The sequence below is a fragment of the Thermobia domestica genome, chromosome 18 (genome assembly GCF_964235325.1).
Source record: "Thermobia domestica chromosome 18, izTheDome1.hap1.1, whole genome shotgun sequence".
Classification (NCBI taxonomy): domain Eukaryota; kingdom Metazoa; phylum Arthropoda; class Insecta; order Zygentoma; family Lepismatidae; genus Thermobia; species Thermobia domestica.
Window position 1 is genome coordinate 19,481,757 of NC_137471.1, and position 23,068 is coordinate 19,504,824.

General features: G+C 36.2%; 1 protein-coding gene across 3 annotated transcripts in view; it reads left to right on the forward strand.

Moving 5' to 3' along the window:
- The window catches only part of dre4 (SPT16 homolog, facilitates chromatin remodeling subunit dre4), a 147,790-nt gene extending 124,931 nt beyond the window's left edge, over positions 1-22,859 (forward strand). For all 3 annotated transcript variants that reach the window (XM_081746042.1, XM_081746043.1, XM_081746044.1), the window contains one exon: positions 21,945-22,859. In XM_081746042.1, the coding sequence (XP_081602168.1) occupies positions 21,945-21,951 (7 nt within the window). In that variant the 3' untranslated portion in view covers positions 21,952-22,859. The remainder of the gene's footprint in view (positions 1-21,944) is intronic.
- The last annotated feature ends 209 nt before the right edge of the window (positions 22,860-23,068 follow it).

Sequence of the window (23,068 nt, forward strand, 5' to 3'; positions counted from 1 at the left end):
TGAAGCCTCAGAAATGGGGTCCCGAAATCTTGCCTATTAAACATGGAATCATTGGACGCAGGTGGTGGTGTTGGAGAGGTCTTGGTCCTTTGAGCACAACGGTGATGTAAGAAATCGGGTCTGGGCCTCAAATTTTTGAAGTGTGTCGCAAAACTTTGCTGTGACTTAATACGTGATTGCGCAAGATGAAACTGTATTTATGGCTGAATTGATGGTTTTATCTGACCATATGATGTGACTATAAATTATGGATTTTCTGATGTCAGCTTAACTGTCCGTGTTAAGTCGTCTGTGGTAACGAATCGAATTAAGTTCCGTGCAAAGAAATAATTAAAATAATGGCACATTTTCCCTAAGCAGTGTTAAGCTATTCTTTTTAATAAGAGAAATATTATACGAGAGCCATTTTAAAAGTAATGTATACGATGGTAACAGTGCGGAGTAGAAGATGCAATGACAGTGAAACTCTTGTTAGGTGCAGTCTAGATCTTAAAGCAGTAGGATGTGACCGTTTTGCAGTGACAGTTGTTCGTAATAGAGGCTTCACGTGTTACATAGTCACAAACATGGTGACTGACTTTCATTTATATATATATATATATATATATATATATATATATATATAGATGGTGCCTTCCATTTCAACTCAGGCAAAAAAATATAAAATTGTACCATCACCATCTCAGATATTGTTGAAACTTTTTTAATAGCAACTAGACATGTTTTTAAGAGACCCATATTTTTTTGTTTTGTCGAAAAAAAATTTTCCCGCCAAGTAATGGGCCATCAAAGACGGGGAGTACAATTTATGAATTGTAGAAGATATAGAAAATGGTCAATTTCGGAGCCTCACCATTCGGCTATGGAGACAGGTAGAGTTATAATTCTTGTTGTGGTATGTACATAGGGATATAAATAAACTATATTTTATTATAGTTTGGTTTGCGCATGCGTATCTTTTTGTACATAAATTAACAAATGAACGTCAATTTATCTGAAAAGTCGAAGTTTGAGAATTTTTTTCGAGCACTTCCGGTTCGAATTTTAAAATTCTGTTTTCACGGTTGGTAAGACCTAGTTACCCGCTTTCCGAAAAACATTTTGTATCGCTTCTGTCGTCAACCGTTTTGCCGCAAAAAATTCGAGAAATTGTAAAATTTTCAAAAATCGCCATTTTTGGGCGCCATTTTCTCGAAAACACCATTTTTTAAAATTCTGAAATTTTGTCAGATGGTTCAACTTTACCTGAATAATAAACACAGCAAATACCATTCTCGACGAATGCTTCATGGATTAACTGCAGCCTTTTAAAGTTAGCGAAGTTTCGCTAATTTTGATGTCACAGTTAGCAACACTGGGAACAATGAAAGTGCAATGATTTGATGATGTTTGTGGTTCACATTCATTAAATGAAGAATAAATGGTTTTCTTGGCTGTTTTTTTTTATTATTTTGATTAAAAAGGCTCTCTGAAATAGTAAAATGAGCCTCCCTCTACTCCTCCGTTTTCTTAAACTGAAGTAATCTGAGGTGGAAATTACGATTACGAAACACACAAATTTCAAGTTCACTTACTTAAAATGGTCTTCGGAAACAAAATTTCACTGATTTTTTTTTTTTTTTTTTTTTTTTTACATGGACCAATCATTTGCTTGGTTGTTGTCTTCTTTGCTAATAGCATGTAACCGTGCAGATGCTCCGATAGATGTTGGTTCACTCATAACTCATCCAGGAGTGGATCTAGGGGGACGATTGCCGCCCCCCCCCAGAAGAAGAAACTTTCTTATTTATATATAAATAAAACCCATCCCAGAGTTTGGAGCTCTTAAAAGTAGCTCTAAGTAGCAGTATTACAATTCCCCCCCAGAAGTCTGTCCTAGATCTGCCCCTGCGTAGCACATTGTCGATAGTCACAAAACACTTATTTTCACTTCTCTTATGCTCTTCTGGAAACCTGTACCCTGCTGAAGGTTCATGTGGAAGCATAAACAGCACTTAAACTTCACGTAATTCATGATTTATTCATAATATTTCTGCTACGCACCACTGGTTATCATACATATATGTATATAACAAAAGTTCCTTTTTGCAGATTTCTTAAATCTACACTTTGAATTGCAAAAGTTCGATTTTGGGGGAAGTATGAAGTTAGTTCATGGTGACCCGTTACTGCCATAAAAACTTCGCAATTTTCCGAAAGCCAAAGATAACTTCGTTGAATACCAGTTACCGGTCGCATACTTTCCCTTTTTTCTTCCGGAAGTCGTCGAATTCAGTTCCAGGTAACAAAACGAGAGTAATACCCGGAGTTTGTACTTGCACTATACTCACGAATTCTCCTGCGGTTTTAGTGGGGACGCGGTGGCTCAGTGGTAGAGCGTTCACTTCCGGTGCTTAGGGTCCCTGGTTCAATCCCAGCTCGTGCTGTTCTGCATTCCAACATTTCATTCATTTCTCATAATCACCGTCTCCCTTAGCCTAACCGGCATAACCGTGGAACGTAAAACTTAAAGATTTCATTTCATTTTTTTCTTCTGCGGTTTTAATACTGTGTATCTGTTTTAGCCTAAGGCTATGGCGCGTTGCCACATTCTTTGCCCCCCCCCCCCTTCCCCACTACCGTCGCAGAGACCCTTGCATGGCCGGTTTCACTGCAAAAACACTGCTTTATCGGACCTGTCTGCATCTCGAACATCTGAAAGCGATTTTTAAAGTGGGATGCAGCACCATCAGAAATCACTGACACGGTTTGGGAAATTTTAGACACTTATTTTGTCGTATTCAAACATTTTTCTATAAAATATATTTTCGCTTTTCTTCGAGTATGTTTAGAATCTTGTCTATGACTATGAGTACATGAGCCGAATCGTGTGTTTTATCGTCGTTTATTACAACAAAACTGTCAATTGTTTCATATTTCGGTGATAACTCTGAATTTCACTTTGCAGAATAACAGTCCAGTTTTCAACGAAGTCCACATGAAGTAAAATAGAATTTGTATCTTGAAATTTTATACGGTTGTTTTCGGTAGCAATTGATTCTCTTTGGATTTTCTTGATGTAGTCATGAATTACAATTCTTACAGTTAAACCGGCAATGTGCGATACGAAAACAGATAGTGGCACAGTTTTTTTTTTTTTTTTTTTTTTTTTTTTTTTAAATATATATAACGAGATTATTATTCTCCCATATGGCATACGTAACCACTTTCATTTTCATCAGGATCAATAATTAAAGACATCACACTTATTTCTTCCACTCCAGGACATTCACCACATTCTTGAAGACAGCTGTCATTTTCTACGGATCATACTATTAAAGGAAATTGGTCACTCATGACAGCTTCAATACAAGTTGCACCTTTGATTTGTAGCAACGCAGTAGCAGCTAACTTAAAATTTGCACAATACACACACACACACACTTCCCTTTCAGGTTGCGGACTGACACACTTTAGTCGAATACTATAAAATTCCGAGTGACCCATTTTTATGCTGGGATTGTTCTGTTTAAAAATTCAGTAAATTTCTTTGGAACGCGTAAGAAAACGTTTCGATTTTTTTTTTAACTTTTTGTCATTTTTCGATCACTGTAATGACATCGCACTTAATTGAGAATTTGTCTGCAGCATTCCAAATCATACTGAGGTAATAGTTTAGGCCTTTTAATAGATCATCAGAATTCATTGGATGGCCATTTCAAGTAAACTTAAAATTTGTGTGTTTCGTAATCGTAATTTCCACCTCAGATTACTTCAGTTTAAGAAAACGGAGGAGTAGGGGGAGGCTCATTTTACTATTTCAGAGAGCCTCTTTGTTCAAAATAATAAAAAACTAGCCAAGAAAACCTTTTATTCTTCATTTAATGAATATGAACCACAAACATCATCAAATCATTGCACTTTTATTGTTCCCAGTGTTGCTAACTGTGACATCAAAATTAGCGAAACTTCGCTAACTTTAAAAGGCTGCAGTTAATCCACGAAGCATTGGTCGAGAATGGTATTTGGTGTGTTTATTATTCAGGTAAAGTTGAACCATCTGACAAAATTTCAGAATTTTAAAAAATGGTGTTTTCGAGAAAATGGCGCCCAAAAATGGCGATTTTTGAAAATTATACAATTTCTCGAATTTTTTGCGACAAAACGGTTGACGACAGAAGCAATACAAAATGTTTTTCGGAAAGCGGGTAACTAGGTCTTACCAACCGTGAAAACAGAATTTTAAAATTCGAACCGGAAGTGCTCGAAAAAAATTCTCAAACTTCGACTTTTCAGATAAATTGACGTTCATTTGTTAATTTATGTACAAAAAGATACGCATGCGCAAACCAAACTATAATAAAATATAGTTTATTTATATCCCTATGTACATACCACAACAAGAATTATAACTCTACCTGTCTCCATAGCCGAATGGTGAGGCTCCGAAATTGACCATTTTCTATATCTTCTACAATTCATAAATTGTACTCCCCGTCTTTGATGGCCCATTACTTGGCGGGAAAATTTTTTTCGACAAAACAAAAAAATATGGGTCTCTTAAAAACATGTCTAGTTGCTATAAAAAAAGTTTCAACAATATCTGAGATGGTGATGGTACATGCTCTGCCTGAATTGAAATGGAAGGCACCATATATATATATATATATATATATATATATATATATATATATATATATATAGATAGATAGATAGATAGATAGATAGATCAAGATTTTTGGAGGAGGAGAGGATATAGGATTTCTTACGAAACTTTGTATCCGTCTGTTTCCAGTGCGTGTAGAGCGATAAAGGTATGCTACCTAATGCAGTTGAGTTAATGACGTACACTCATGTCCAAAATTATTGTCGCATGTTTATAAATATGTTGTTGTAGGAATATAATTAAAGAAGATAATTACCACCCATCTATTTGTATAAGCTTTCCGCATGTTAAATCATCTAGAATAAAAAACAAAAGAAACATATTTGGTTTCAATTTTAAGAAAGGAAATTATGATAATCTCTATAATGAGTTAGCGAGAATAGATTGGCAATATCTAAACGAATATACGGATCCAAATAAAGCAGTAGAAGAATTCTATAAAGTAATTTATGACATATTTGAGAAGTGCATTCCCATGAAAAGGCCAACGCAAAAAAAGGTACCCTTGCTGGTTTAGTAACAATATAATACAAAAAATAAAACTTAATTGGCAACATCGCATAAAATGGCTTAAGGGGAGGGGAACAACTAATCACCAATATCATTATAACAAGTACTGCAGACTTCGTAGAGAAGTGAAGCGTGAAATAGCAATAGCACATAATGATTTTATCTTTAATGCTGAAAATAATATAACCGAAGACCCACAACACTTCTGGACCTACATTAAAAGTAAATCCTGACATCTTTCTTCTGAGTCTATGACCTATGACGGACGGAGTTTGACTAAAAATGATGAAATTGCGGAAGCTTTTGCTCAACACTTCCAGTCCATTTACAATAAATCCTCCTCAACTAAAAATAGTATTAACTCACATGAGCAAAAATACCTAGATGGGGAATATCAGAACTTATTTCATATCATGGAGATTAGTTCAAGAGATATTGAGAATGCAATAAAGAAACTGAAACCGAATAAGGCAATTGGGTCTGATAATATACCACCTTATATTTTGAAATATCTGCCATATACCTTATTTAACCTCTCAATAAGAACAAATGTTTTTCCGGACATATGGAAAGAGTCAATAATATGCCCAATCCCAAAACCCGGTAATAAAAATAGCATAGAAAACTATCGTCCAGTAGCTAATATTACCAACAATTGCAAAGGTATTTGAAAGTGTCATTTATGATCAGGTCATGCATCATGTTAAATCCAATCTCAATATATCAGCGTGGCTTCCTGCAGAAGAGATCCACAATAACTAATCTCACCATCATTTCAGATTTCATAACTTCATCCTTAGATAGTAATGGACAGGTAGATGTAATATATACGGATTTTCATAAAGCATTTGACACTGTGGATCATGACATACTAATTCAGAAACTTGCCACTTTCAATTTTAGTCCCCCTATGATAACTTTTTTCAATTCGTACTTGAGTGAACGTAGACTTATATAAAGAATATAAAGCTAAAAGCTTTTGTGTAAATTCCGGAGTCCCCCAAGGATCTAATCTTGGACCTCTTTTGTTTTTGTTATTTATTAATGATCTGCCATTTTATATCCATAACTCTCACAAATTACTCTTTGCAGATGATTTAAAAATATTTGCAAATGTGAAATCTATAGATGACTGTCTACTTCTGCAACAGGACCTGACTAATATACTAAACTGGTGTACTACCAATAGACTTGAAGTAAATATTAATAAGTGCAAAACCATGACATACAGTAGACGTGAAAAAACGTATGACTTTACTTATTCGATAAATGGGATAAATTTAGAAAAATTAGATACAATAAAGATTTAGGTGTGATATTTGACAAAAAATTAACCTTTGCGCATCATGTGGCAAATATTACCAAAGATGCATATAGAAATCTTGGGTTTCTTATCAGAACGACCAAAGAATTTATAAATGGCAACACTTTAAAATTGCTTTATTTTTCTTACGTAAGATCAAAAATTGAATATGCCTCACTTATTTGGAACACTTCTGTGAAAACACGTAGCCAAAAAGTAGAGCAGATACAAAGCATACGAGGGCTGTCTAAAAAGTATCCGACCTTTGGCCAGAAAAATAGTTGCGAATACCTGACAGATTTGGGACCCTAATCCCCTTCAAAGTAGGCCGCTTGTGCTTCCACACACTTAGCCCACCGATCCTTCCACTGCTGGAAACACCGCTGGAAGTCTTCTTTTGGAATGTTGTTCAGCTCCGTCGTCGTGTTCCGCATTATGTCTTCTCTACTCTCAAAACGGGATCCCTTCAGAGGAGTCTTCAATTTTGAAAACAACCAGAAGTCACAAGGAGCCAGGTCTGGAGAGTAGGGAGGTTGGCGAACGGTTGTAATTCCATGTTTGGCTAAGAACGTGTGGATCAATTGGGATGAATGTGCTGGGGCGTTGTCATGATGGACGTGCCAGTTCTTCGCTGTCCACATGTCTGGTCTTTTGCGCCGGACTGCGTCACGGAGTCGCCTGAGAACATCTTGATAGTACTCCTTTGTCACTGTTTGTCCTTCCGGTGCGTACTCGTGATGCACAATTCCACGGGCATCGAAGAAAACAGTCAGCAACACCTTGATTTTGCTTCGCACCTGTCGCGCTTTCTTCGGCCTTGGAGAATCGGGATGCTTCCATTGAGACGATTGTTGTTTTGTTTCTGGGTCGTACCCGTACACCTATGACTCATCTCCAGTTATCACGGAATTCAGATACCCAGGATCAGTGTTGGTGGTGTCCAGAAGGTTCTGTGCAACGTCAAAACGGGTGTCTTTTTGTTCCTGAGACAACAACTTGGGTACAAATTTAGCAGCCACTCGTTTCATGTTCAAATCGTCACGCAAAATTGCATGTGCAGAATCTTTACTCACTCCAACATCTTCTTCAATCTCCCGCACTGTCAAACGGCGATCTGCCATCACCAAATTTCGCACCCGCTCAACAACAGCTGCATTCCGAGCAGTTTGGGGCCTGCCGCTACGCTGTTCACTCTCGACTGATGTGCGGCCATCTTTGAATCGGTTGAACCATTGTTTAATTTGTGTTACACCCATCGCATCTTCTCCAAACACCTGCTGAATCTTACGAATTGTTTGGCTTTGAGAATCACCCAGCCTTTGACAGAATTTGATGCAGTATCTTTGCTCAATTCGTTCAGTCATCTTGCGAGAAACATTAAATCCGACGAACACTACCAACAACACCTCACTTCGCGACCACCAGCTCTCGACTGGCACACGCGAACGCGGTGAAAAAATTCAAGCATGCGCATTAAGGTTCCTCCTTCCACCGTGCACGGTGGCGCCGCCTGAGAATCACTACTTTGCGTGGAAAAAATTAAGGTCGGATACTTTTTAGACAGGCCTCGTATTCATACGTTTTCTCACGTAAAAGAGGACAGGACTTTACCCAAAATACGAGTCGTATGATAATTTACTTGATAACTTTACACTTCAGACACTTGAAGAAAGACGGACGTTGAACGATCTCCTTTTCTTACACAGACTTTTGCACAACAAAATAGACTGTATAGACATAAGTATTATCTGTCAGGAAAGTAAATGTACACATATTTTTCGAGTCTGGCATTCCTGCGCTCCATCCGTCGAGAGTATGAGAATTAAATTAATCAAATGTTTACTGAGGGGCAAAAAGAAAAGTTTAATCTGAATAAGACATTGCAAGCGGCAGAAGCTGTGAATACGAATAGCGCATAGTGTAAATAAAGGACGACACCGAAAGAGAAAGCCAGAAATAGCTGTTAAACTTAGAAAAAAGAGTAAAAATTGTCGAAGTGGGAACATAAAACACAAATACAACAAATACGCCGACAACTAAAGGTTCACCATACCATGATCTTGGTGTAATGGTTAAGGTGCTGGCTTACAAATGCAAAGGTCCCCGGTTCGGATCCCCGTCTAGGACATTTTTAAAAATTTTTGTTGATAATACATACAGCTCATGAGAGGGTAAAAGAGGTCTATTTAGTTTTTCGTAGTAATTATTATTGGTAATGTTTAGTACTGATAATACTTTTTGTCTTTGCATATTGCTTTTATTCTTTTCTTCTATTAATATCTATCTTCTCGAAAGAGAAGAATATCCGAACAAATGCCACCAAAATTTCTCTTATTTTGAATGTAAACGCCATTTGCGATTAGTGAAGAATAAAAGTTGAACGTTCCGAAGTAGCTGCAAAAAGTAAAAAGAAAAACATGGAAATGGACCGTACTCATGGTTACTAAAAATACAATTTCTACATGCCTTACATCTCCCGACCACGTTTCTACGTTACCAAGTAAGAGCCTTGTGTTTAGGTTATGCTGGTCAATACGATTTGCAAAGAGACCCGGATTAGCTCTGACGCACCACAGGTGCGAGAAGGGAGCAAAACACTTTTTCTTTCTCCCTCTGTGTGTCTATTTATCTATCTATCTGTGCATATATATAACGCTATTTGTGAATGCTATAACCACCCTAATTTTCAGCGGATTGAGACGAAACTTGGCACAAACATTAATTGTTGAAATATCCTGATGAGTTCGTTAACCAGAATAATCAGATGAAAATGTTGAAAATGGCGGCCCTTCAAACTCTTAAAAAGTTCCAAGGGAACCAAATCTCGCCCATAAATAGGTATTCAGAAAGTTTGAATAACTTTTCTTCTTTTGCTGAAATATTTGTGTGCAGGGACTTATCCTCTTTTATTGAAATATTGGACCCGATTAATCGCCTAAAGAAGGTCACTCCCTTTCGCTTCGGTCAGGCTTTTTTTAGGAGGGGGTTATTTTCGTATCGGAACAAGATGATTGTTAGTGATGATATGAAATTACACATTGAAAGTGAAGTAACTTGTTAAACGTGGTATTTGAAAGAATAATATAATAAATGTGCTTTCCTCTAACACAGAGAACTGTAAATCATGTATTTCGAGTTGAGTTGAGTTGATTTTGAGTTTAACGCCCCGTTCAGCAGCAAGGCTATATGAGACTTGGACCTACTGATTAACGTGGAATCCGAACCACATGAGCTCCCGCCTTGAATCGAACCCGGGACTCATGTATTTTGAGTTCGGGAGCGTGAATGACGAGGATTGTTATTTGATTGCTTTTTAGTAACACATTGTAATACAAATGAAGGTAGGCAACATTAATGGTAAGTAAAACAACAATAATAATAATAATAATAATAATAATAATAATAATAATAATAATAATAATAATAATAATAATAATAATAAGTGTTGTTTGTGGCAAGGCAATATCTTCCTCAATTCTTCTTCAAATGTAATGATTGTAACGCCATATCTCCCTTACAAACAAAATATTAGCAATTTATATCGAGAGAACGGGAAATTGTATAGTGATGAGAGCAACGTTGGACAGTATGCACTCATAGTACTCAGAGAAATTAGCGATTTCAATGCAAAATGAACGAAGAGTCATTGTCATGGGTAGTCATGGGGCCACGGCAGAGCCCTCTTTAGGCAAAATGTCGATAACTTATATCGAGAGAACAGGAGGTGATAGTGGGATGGGACCAACGTTGGACACCGTGGACCGATAAGGCGAATCGAAAAAATTAGGGCGCGGACGCCAGCCAGCCTTACTTATTTCTACATAATAATATAAAATTATATTGTCGTAATACACATACGAGTTAGCTACTAATATTTCATATTATTATTATTATTATTATTATTATTATTATTATTATTATTATCGACAGCGTCTTTTCATTACGTGAGCATGTTTGACATGAAGCCAAAGAGAAGATCCATCATTCGTAGAAAGAATAAAAATAGCCAGTTACTTTAACTGTAAACGGCGGCGAAAAATACGAAAAGAGTGACTACCTGGAACAATACTTTCTCTCAAATGGATAAAGAATCAAGCCGAGATAGATTCGAACTCGCATGGACGGCGCGAAAAGCCAGTGCTTTGTCCACTTTTTTTTTTAAACTGACTCACCGAACGTGTTTCAGTAACTTACTTATTGCTAATTTTACTTGCTCCACTCGTTTAACTTGCTTTTTCTAATAAATTATAACGACAGGAACACGAACACAGAAACATCGAGAACAGTTAAAAATCATAGATTCTCTCCCGCCGGGAATCGAACCCGGGACACCATACACCAAAGGCGCACGTGCTAGCCACTAGACCAGCAGGGAGGGCATAGTTCACTCTCTGTGTCGTTAGGGATTACGACCACTATATTGCCAGCTATCACTTCTGTTGGTTGTATACTATGATCACATGTTTCTTCTTTGCTGGAAGAGTTAAACCTTTATTCTATGTAATACACGAGGTATTTAGACCTACATGCTCTTCTTATAATGTAATAAAAGGGTCATGCTGGGAATAAGAAAAAGAACATTCCATGGACAAAACGGAAACTATTGGCATCAGAAATATTTATCTACGAGGCATGCGCAGTAGTATATTTCAGAATAGTTACTGTTCAGTAAACGAAGAATGGGGTATAAAAAAGCAAACATGTCGAGTCAACGAGAGCGACTAGAGTTGACAGAGGCGGAAGCAGATGTGTAGTAATACAACAACTTGGTTAAATTGATAATTGGTTCTTTATTCTGTAGTAGATCGTATCACAACTTTACGGGAGAGCAGACAAAGACTTACTAACGCTATCATATAGTAAGCTTTAGTAACACGACCATATAGACACAAATGGATGTAAATGTGAGTACTACAACTTGGATTTAACGAAAGCCGTTTAGATATTCAGTGGTTTGCAGGGTTGTATAAAACACAATACAATTCTTCATACCTCAGCTTCCAATAGCTAGATACATGCAATTTCTGGTTAGATACTTTAACTGCTGTCGGATTTTAATACATGACGTATTGCATGATACAAAATGCTTAGCATTACTTGTTTGTTTGTAGACAGCTACTAGCTCAGTGTTCTGAAAGGTTGTGTATAAACTAGGGATAGCCAATTCCGGAATTATTACTTTTCGGACTCCCGAAAGTAAAACCGGACAAATTCCGGAATTCGGAAAATTCCGACTTTTGGAATAATTCCGGAATTTAGAAATTTCTGATTTCGTTAACATTCCGTAATTCGAAAAAATCCGGATTTTTTCAAAATCCGGAGTTTTTCTCAATTCCGGAATTTTCTGAATTCCGACTTTTCCCGAGTTCCGGAATTCTTCTGAATTAGGGAGTTTAACTGAATTCCATAATTTTCCGAAATCCGGAAAGTGAAAGTTCTGCTTCCGAAAAATGAAATTATTTTGGTTAATATGAATCGTGGCGAAAATAAGTCTTTGACCAGGTAATGGCGACTGCTTTGAAAGAAATGGAGACTATAAGAATTCAATCTGTCATATTTGTAATTTCTTGTGGAGAAGAAACTAACTTGTGAACCAATGGTTTAGGAACAACTCAAGTTATTAATGTAAACTTTGCCGACATCATAAAAGAAAGACGAAAGACATTTTGAATCGAAGAAATATAACATACAAGTTTGCAAGCAGAGACAAAGAAACCTAACGTAACCAGACTAAAAACGAATCGTTTGCCGCGTAGCGATCGCTGTTCAGTGGTCGAGGTGCTTGTGGGAATGCACGTTGTAATTTTTTTTTACTTTAGGATTTTGATGGCGATTGATCAGCGATAACATACGTTTTATTATATTCAGATATTTGAATACTCGGATGTTTCAATACTTGAACTATCAAATCTTCAGGAATAATAATAGTAATAATAATAAACTAATAATAATTATCATTATCTTGTAGAAGATTAAAAGCTAGGAGCTAATTATCGTTCAGGTCATACCATTACAAGCAGAAACGTGACATTTCGAAAGAATATTTCGGTTTGGTTTAATGTTCCTCACGAGAAGAGGAATTTCTCATCTTGTTTCTAAAATAAATAAAATAACATGAGAATTAACAATTTACATTCGAGACAGGTCAAGGCTAACTCAAAATTTTCGTCTCTCTTTGGAGATGAGAATCAAGACGAGACGAAAAGTATCGTAAACATTTCCCGTCTTGTCTCGATTCTCGAAATAGTGTATGTCCATTCTTTAACTAACAGTTGCTCTGTGTACTAAATATCATAGGCTATTTCGTTACATTCTATTTCAGAGCTCATTGAATTATGCTCTGTGTAGGTATTTTGTAGCAAAGCTTTTATATTTACCTCTCCATATCCTAAAAATTAGTTTATCATATGCCTTACTATTGCGTGATATTCAGTTATATTTATTATAGTTATTTTTCTTAAAACAAATAGTAGAATATTTCCTACATGAAACTTCAATGGAACGTTCTGGTTTAAAATGTTGGTATTTGCAGAGGTGTGTCTTGAAAGTACGGAACCCTTTCCCCGAACCCTTTTAAGTAAGTTTTGCCAAATTTCAGGGCAAGTTTTTAAACTTTTAATATTATTATTATTACTATTACTATTATTATTATTATTATTATTATTATATCAACACCTTGTATAATATTTAAAAGATACGCGGTTTGTATCTGAATAGTAAAAGCTAATTGACTGTCGATCTCGGTTGTCGAGAAGTCTTCAGGAGGCAAGGACATCGGTCACGTTCTGGGTTTGAGTTCCGAAGGGGCAAGTATTCGGGCTCGAGCCAAATTTGTTAAAAGTTATATGCTTCAGCCAAACATGTGCAAAACAGCTGGGACCGAGTTTAGGCTTCTCAACGGCTCGAGCGTCTCGGCTTACAGCTCATTCACTATCGAACCGAACCGAGAAGTGAGCCGATCCAACAGCTCATCCAACCGAGCCTATTTGAGCCATCGGTTTAGTTGAGCTGAGTCGAAACGTGCTGATGGACTAGTTTCAACTTAGCTGGCTCGAACCGGTTCACATGAGTCGAGTAGGTGACCCATCCCAACCGAGAAAGCTCGACCCATCGGCTCAATTGGGCCGAGCCGACGGCTCATCCCAACCGAGCTGACTCGAGCTGTTCGCTCAGTTGATACGAGACGAACCGATTGACATCACTACCCGAATTGGTCTTCTGGTTCGGCTCAAGAATTCAGCCGTGCAGGTCTCAGCCTTGATTTTAAGAACTACAGTATATACTTATATTGGTGATTACGACATTTGAGGCTGTCTCGTAATAATAAAAAAACTCTTGTCTTCTCGTTATCTAGACGAGACGAGATACACTAAAATTGCCCCACGAGATGCACTAAAATTACGAGACGAGACGCACCCCTGTCGTGAGCAACAGTAAAAGTATTCCACATTACTGCTTACATTTCTCATGGCTTTCGCTTTTCAGTCTAATCAGACCATTATTTCAAAACGAGTTTAAACGAACTGAACGAGCGAGCGAGCCATTACCAAACTCAGCTCGACTCGAAACTCGATCTTGAAAACAGCGACTTGGCTCGGAACTCAACTCAAGAAAATTACCTTTGGCTCGACTCGAATTGAGCTCGAGTCGAGTCGAATTTTGGCTCGTCTCGTGCTCATCCTTATTCGTATTGGTATTTTATGTTTCCACTTCAACAATTTCTACGCTTTTTTCTCCGTTTACCTGCTGTTTCTGGAATTCTCTTTCGGTGTCGTCCTTTATTTAGACCATGCACTATTCTTATTCCCACCTTGTGACCCGCTTCATTGTCTTATTCAGTTTCGGCTTTTCTCCTTACCTTGACTACACATGTGATTGATTTAATTCTCACTTTCCGCGCAGGACCGATGAAAATTTATTATTATTATTATTATTATTATTATTATTATTATTATTATTATTATTATTATTATTATTATTATTATTATTATTATACTATTGAACTTGCACGGCGATATTACTGTATAATACGATATCATTTCTGTAATTTTACTCCATTGTATGTTATTTAGTTTATTAATGGGCACTAAATTGTTTCCAGATCAACGAATAAATTAAATACGGCATGCACTTTGGTGGAAATATCATTACAGAAACATTATTGGTTCGTTCCAAACATGTTCATGTAATGATATTTCCACCAAAGTGCATGCCGTACTTAATTTATTCGTTGATCTGGAGACAATTTAGTGCCCATTAATAAACTAAATAACATACAATGGAGTAAAATTACAGAAATGATATCGTATTTTACAGTAATTTCGCCGTGCAAGTTCAATAGTATAATAATAATAATAATAATAATAATAATAATAATAATAATAATAATAAATTTTCATTGCTCCTGTGCGGAAAGTGAGAATTAAATCAATCACATGTTTAGTCAAGGTAAGGAGAAAAGCCTAAACTGAATAAGACATTAAAGCGGGTCACAAAATGGGAATAAGAATAGTGCATGGTCTAAATAAAGGACAACACTGAAAGAGAAATCCAGAAACAGGAGGTAAACGGAGAAAAAAGAGTAGAAATTATTGAAGTGGAAATATAAAATACAAATACAAATAGGAATGAGCACGAATCGAGCCAAAATTCGACTCGACTCGAGTTAAATTCGAGTCGAGTCAAAGGTAATTTTCTTGAGTTGAGTTCCGAGTCAAGTCGCTGTTTTCAAGGTCGAGTTTGATAATGGCTCGCTCGCTCGTACAGCTCGTTTTAACTCGTTTTGAAATAATGGCCTGATTAGACTGGAAAGCGAAAGCCATGAGAAATGTAAGCAGTAATGTGGAATACTTTTAGTGCGTCTCGTCTCGTAATTTTAGTGCATCTCGTGGGGCAATTTTAGAGTATCTCGTCTCGTCTAGATAACGAGAAGACAAGAGTTTTTTTGTATTATTACGAGATAGCCTCAAATGTCGTAATCATCAATATAAGTATATACTGTAGTTCTTAAAATCAAGGCTGAGACCTGCACGGTCGAATTCTTGAGCCCAAGGAGAAGACCAACCTTGGTTGTGATATCAACCAGCTCGTCTCGTATCAATTGAGCGAACAGCTCGAGTCGGCTCGGTTGGGATGACCCAAGCCGGCTCAGTTGGAACGAGCCATCGACTCAGCTCAATTGAGCCGATGGGTCGAGCTTTCTCGGTTGGGATGGGTCACCTACTCGGCTCATGTGAACCTGTTCGAGCCAGCTAAGTTGAAACTAGTCCATCGGCACGTTTCGACTCAGCTCAACAAAGCCAATGGCTCAAATCGGCTCGGTTGGGTAAGCTGTTGGCTCGGTTCACTTCTCGGTTCGGTTTGATAGTGAATGAGCTGTAAGCCGAGCCGCTCGAGCCGTTGAGGAGCCTAAACCCGGTCCCAGCTGTTTTGAACATGTTTGGCTGAAGGCTATAACTTTTAACAATTTTTGACTCGAGCCCGAATACTTGCCTCTTCGGAACTCAAACCCAGAACGTGATCGATGTCCTTGCCTCCTGAAGACTTCTTGACACCGAGATCGACAGTTAATTAGCTTCTACTATTCAGATACAAACCGCATATCTTTTAAAGATTATACACGGTGTTGATATAATAATAATAATAATAATAATAATAATAATAATAATAATAATAATAAAAGTTTTAAACTTGCCCTGAAATTTGGTAAAACTTACTTAAAAGTAGAGATTTCGGGGAAACGGTTCCGTACCTTCAAGAGACACCTCTGCAAATACCAACATTTTAAACCAGAACGTTCCATTGAAGTTTCATGTAGGAAATATTCTACTGTTTGTTTTAAGGAAAATAACTGTAATAAATACAACTGAATATCACGCAACAGTAAGGCATATGATAAACTAATTTTTAGGATATGCATAGGTAAATATAAAAGCTTTGCTACAAAATACCTACACAGAGCATAATTCAATGAGCTCTGAAATAGAATGTAACGAAATAGCCTATGAGATTCAGTACACAGAGCATCTGTTAGTTAAAGAATGGACATACACTATTTCGAGAATCGAGACAAGACGGGAAATGTTTACGATACTTTTCGTCTCGTCACGATTCTCATCTCCAAAGAGAGACGATAATTTTGAGTTAGCCTTGACCTGTCTCAAATGTAAAATGTTAATTATCATGTTATTTTGTTTGTTTTAGAAACAAGATGAGAAATTCCTCTTCTCGTGGGCAACATTAAACCAAACCGAAATATTCTTTCGAAATGTCACGTTTCTGCTTGCAATGGTATGACCTGAGCGATAATTAGATTCAAGCTTTTAATTTTCTACGTGATAATAATAATTATTATTCCTGAAGATTTGATGGTTCAAGTATTGAAACATCCGAGTATTCAAATATCTGAATATAATAAAACGTATGTTATCGCGGATCAACCGTCATCAAAAATCCTAAAGTTAGAAAAAACGTGCACCTTGACCAATGGACCGCGATCGCTACGCGGTGAACGATTCGTTTTTAGTCTGGTACTGGTTACGTTAGTTTTCTTTGTCTCCGCTTGCAAACTTGTATGTTACTTTTCTTCGATTCAAAATGTCTTTCGTATTTCTTTTATGAAGTCGTTAACATTAATGACGTCAGTTGTTCTTGAACCGTTGGTTCAAAGTTTATTTCTTCTCAACACGAAACTACAAATATAACAGATTGAATTCTCATACTCTCCATTTCTTTCAAAGCAGTCGCCATTACCTGGTCAAAGATTTATTTCCGCCACGATTCATATTAACCAAAATAATTTCATTTTTCGGAAGCGGAACTTTCACTTTCCGGATTTCGGAAAATTATGGAATTCAGTTAAACTCCGGAATTCAGAAGAATTTCGGAACTCGGAAAGAATCCGGAATTAGAAAATTCCGGAATTAAGAAAACTCCGGATTTTGAAAAAAATCCGGATTTTTTCGAATTCCAGAATGTTAACGAAATCAGAAATTTCTAAATTCCGGATTTTTCCGAATTTCGGAATTATTCCAAAATCGGAATTTTCCGAATTCCGGAATTTGTCCGGTTTTACTTTCGGGAGTCCGAAAAGTAATAATTCCGGAATTGGCTATCCCTAGTTTATACACAACCTTTCAGAACACTAACCTAGTAGCTGTCTACAAACAAACAAGTAATGCAAAGCATTTTGTATCCTGCAATACGTCATGTATTAAAATTCGACAGCAGTTTCAGTATCTAACCAGAAATTGCATGTATCAAGCTACTGGAAACTGAGGTATGAAGAATTGTATTGTGTCTTATACAACCCTGCAAACCACTGAATATCTAACCGGCTTTCGTTAAATCCAAGTTGTAGTACTCAGTTACATCCATTTGTGTCTATATGATCGTGTTACTAAGCTTACTATATGATAGTGTCAGTAAGTCTTTCTCTGCCCTCCCGTAAAGTTGTGATACGATCTACTACAGAATAAAGAACCAATTACCAATTTAACCAAGTTGTTGTATTACTACACATCTGCTTCCGTTTCTGTCAACACTGGTCGATCTCGTTGACGCGACATATTTGCTTTTTTATACCCCATTCTTCGTTTACTGAACTAAACAGTAACTATTCTGAAATATACTACTGCGCATGCCTCGTAGATAAATATTTCTGATGCCAATAGTTTCCGTTTTGTCCATGGAATGTTCTTTTTCTTATTCCCAGCATGACCCTTTTATTACATTATATGAAGAGCATGTAGGTCTAAATACCTCGTGTATTACATAGAATAAAGGTTTAACTCTTCCAGCAAAGAAGAAACATGTGATCATAGTATACAACCAACAGAAGTGATAGCTGGCAATATAGTGGTCGTAATCCCTAACGACACAGAGAGTGAACTATGCCCTCCCTGCTGGTCTAGTGGCTAGCACGTGCGCCTTTGGTGTATGGTGTCCCGGGTTCGATTCCCGGCGGGAGAGAATCTATGATTTTTAACTGTTCTCGATGTTTCTGTGTTCGTGTTCCTGTCGTTATAAGTTATTAGAAAAAGCAAGTTAAACGAGTGAAGCAAGTAAAATTAGCAATAAGTAAGTTACTGAAACACGTTCGGTGAGTCAGTTTAAAAAAAAAAAGTGGACAAAGCACTGGCTTTTCGCGCCGTCCATGCGAGTTCGAATCTATCTCGGCTTGATTCTTTATCCATTTGAGAGAAAGTATTGTTCCAGGTAGTCACTCTTTTCGTATTTTTCGCCGCCGTTTACAGTTAAAGTAACTGGCTATTTTTATTCTTTCTACGAATGATGGATCTTCTCTTTGGCTTCATGTCAAACATGCTCACGTAATGAAAAGACGCTGTCGATAATAATAATAATAATAATAATAATAATAATAATAATAATAATAATAATAATAATAATATGAAATATTAGTAGCTAACTCGTATGTGTATTACGACAATATAATTTTATATTATTATGTAGAAATAAGTAAGGCTGGCTGGCGTCCGCCCCCTAATTTTTTCCGATGCGCCTTATTGGTCCACGGTGTCCAACGTTGGTCCCATCCCACTATCACCTTCTGTTCTCTCGATATATGTTATCGACTGTTTGCCTAAAGAGGGCTCTGCCGTGGCCCCATGACTACCCATGACAATGACTCTTCGTTCATTTTGCATTGAAGTCGCTAATTTCTCTGAGTACTATGAGTGCATACTGTCCAACGTTGCTCATATCACTACAATTTCTCGTTCTCTCGATATAAATTGCTAATATTTTGTTTGTAAGGGAGATATGGCGTTACAATCATTACATTTGAAGAAGAATTGAGGAAGATATTGCCTTGCCACAAACAACACTTATTATTATTATTATTATTATTATTATTATTATTATTATTATTATTATTATTATTATTATTTTACTTACCACTAATGTTGCCTATCTTTATTTGTATTGCAAAGTGTTACTAAAAAGTAAATCAAATAACACCCCTCGCCATTTACGCTCCCGAATTCGAAATATATGATTTACAGTTCTCTGTGTTAGAGGAAGTCACATTTATTATATTATTCTTTCAAATACCACGTTTAACAAGTTACTTCACTTTCAATGTGTAATTTCATATCATCACTAACAATCATCTTGTTCCGATACGAAAATAACCCCCTCCTAAAAAAAGCCTGACCGAAGCGAAAGGGAGTGACCTTCTTTAGGCGATTAATCGGGTCCAATATTTCAATAAAAGAGGATAAGTCCCTGCACACAAATATTTCAGCAAAAGAAGAAAAGTTATTCAAACTTTCTGAATACCTATTTATGGGCGAGATTTGGTTCCCTTGGAACTTTTTAAGAGTTTGAAGGGCCGCCATTTTCAACATTTTCATCTGATTATTCTGGTTAACGAACTCATCAGGATATTTCAACAATTAATGTTTGTGCCAAGTTTCGTCTCAATCCGCTGAAAATTAGGGTGGTTATAGCATTCACAAATAGCGTTATATATATGCACAGATAGATAGATAAATAGACACACAGAGGGAGAAAGAAAAAGTGTTTTGCTCCCTTCTCGCACCTGTGGTGCGTCAGAGCTAATCCGGGTCTCTTTGCAAATCGTATTGACCAGCATAACCTAAACACAAGGCTCTTACTTGGTAACGTAGAAACGTGGTCGGGAGGTGTAAGGCATGTAGAAATTGTATTTTTAGTAACCATGAGTACGGTCCATTTCCATGTTTTTCTTTTTACTTTTTGCAGCTACTTCGGAACGTTCAATTTTTATTCTTTACTAATCGCAAATGGCGTTTACATTCAAAATAAGAGAAATTTTGGTGGCATTTGTTCGGATATTCTTCTCTTTCGAAATGAAGAAAAGAATATGCAATGACAAAAAGTATTATCAGTACTAAACATTACCAATAATAATTACTACGAAAAACTAAATACGACCTCTTTTACCCTCTCATGAGCTGTATGTATTATCAACAAAAATTTTTAAAAATATCCTAGACGGGGATCCGAACCGGGGACCTTTGCATTTGTAAGCCAGCACCTTAACCATTACACCAAGATCATGGCATGGTGAACGTTTAGTTGTCGGCGTATTTGTTGTATTTGTGTTTTATGTTCCCACTTCGACAATTTTTACTCTTTTTCCTAAGTTTAACAGTTGTTTCTGGCTTTCTCTTTCGGTGTCGTCCTTTATTTACATTATGCACTATTCGTATTCACAGCTTCTGCCGCTTGCAATGTCTTATTCAGATTAAACTTTTCTTTTTGCCCCTCAGTAAACATTTGATTAATTTAATTCTCATACTCTCGACGGATGGAGCGCAGGAATGCCAGACTCGAAAAATATGTGTACATTTACTTTCCTGACAGATAATACAAAAATAATGATGCAGGTTCCATCCATCAAAACACGCAAGGGAAATAGTGGCCTATTGTACTGCAGAAAGGCATGTACAAATGCACTGAATATGTCACCTACATGGAGAATTTGTGCTGCATACAATAAAATCATTAAAGATTACGAAGATGTAGACATATTTCATTGTTCAGAAAAATCATTCAAAAAACTAGTATTGAGGGTTTTGTAAAAAAAAAAAAAAAAAAGGTAAAATGTATTATTTTAATTTAGTATTCTGTGTTCAAGCATCAGGTTCATTATATATATATATATATATATATATATATATATATATATATATATATTGGTATTCAAGTTTTATGTTATACTTTGATATTGTGTATTTAAGTTCATATATAGACACTGTAGTTGGGCAGTAATGCCTGTTGTGTTGATAAATAAATAAATAATTTGATAACGAATTCGCACGGTATTTCTTATAATATTAGTACGTGTATAATCGGCAAAGACATGTATGTGGAAAATTTCATGTCAAAAGATCAGTAAATAAAAACAATAAAACGAAAATAAAACTTTCTTGTTCATTTAGCAATATTTTATTTTACTCGTTCTAATTTTCGTATTTATAATTCTTTTCCTATGAAATTTTCCACAAATATACATTTCTCGATTATACACACAGTATCAGTATTAAAAGTACCATGCAAAATCATTATCAAATTATATTCTTACAAGAAGACAGTTATTGATATGCGACAATCATTTTGGACATGAGTGTACATCCATGAGATTATATAGCGATCGAATGTTAAAAATATGAAAACATTGCAGATAATTATTCAGCTGGACGGATGTAATGTGCATCGAATTCATTAGGCAGCTGAACTGTTTTTTCACTGCTACAAGTGAGTTATCCTGCGATAATACGTATGAACTAATGAATATGTATTCCGTTGTAGTTATATACATCATATAATTGTTATAAGGAATTAAATTTCACTGTCCTTAATACGCGTACCACCTTTCCACTATGCCTCCTTGTATTATACGACTTTATTTATTATTATTATTATTATTATTATTATTATTATTATTATTATTATTATTATTATTACTTTTATTTATTACAGGAAGTAAAACGCATGATCAGAAGAACTTCAACTGTTTGACTTCATTGTTCCTCTCTGAAGAGAGAAGAGAAAATTTATTCAATTTTTTGAACATCATCGTATCCACAAAAGTAAACTGGAGTTTATTTGTATTTCTGGTAGAAACAGCGAGAAAAACACACGTGCGTTGGGTTGATATTTTGAAGGAGTATTCAATTTTGCGAGATTTGTGCTGTGTGTGTGTGTGTGTGTGTGTGTGTGTGGTGTCGTTTTTTGTGTAAGTGTGTGAATGGAAGATCGAGCGTATGTGATTGGTTGGTAGAGTGAACGAGTGAATATGTTAACACTGTACGTAAACACACACAATATGTGAAGCATCTAAGTAGAAGTGAGTTCAGTGTACAAATACATATATTTTAAAAGTAAATCTCCGTTACATGGGAACAATTATCTACAGAGTAAGATAGTTAAATATACGAGGGACATTTTTTAAGTTAAAAATTTTCTTCTCACATTTAACGTTCATTCAAAAACAAAATTTTGGAGGCATCTCGAAGTAGATTTATTATTTTGTTTTTTCGTGTAGTTATTACGTGTATTGTTGTTCTGTTTCGTTTAAATACTTTGACATCATGCGTATGTATGTATGTGTGTGTGTGTGTCTGTGTGTGCAAGAGAGAGAGAGAGTGATGATGATGAATGCGTGTGTGTGTCTGTATCTCATGTTTGTGTATGTATATATGCGAACTTATATGCACCAATGTAGAAGTAATGGTATATTATTTTTTATTTACCTTCATTTTTATTATTATTTGTACTTACTTTTACGAATAACTATTTATTTCAAATTGCTGAACTATGTAGAGCTGAGTAATATGTTATCTTGAACATGTAGTAACTAAATTGTCACAATCAATACACTTGAATGCCTCTAAATGATGTTGTTAATTTATTTTTAGACACACCTTTAAAAAATCCTTTTTCTGTTTTATAAGGTAAACTAAACTTTGGCTAGCTGGAGACTTTGCCCCCAAAGCCCCGCGTCTGCTCGGCCTGCGGCCTCGCACTTTTAAATCCACAATTCTACCAACTTTTAAGTTTCTTTTCGTATTTCAACTCTCTGAAAGTTGTATATCCCAGGTAAG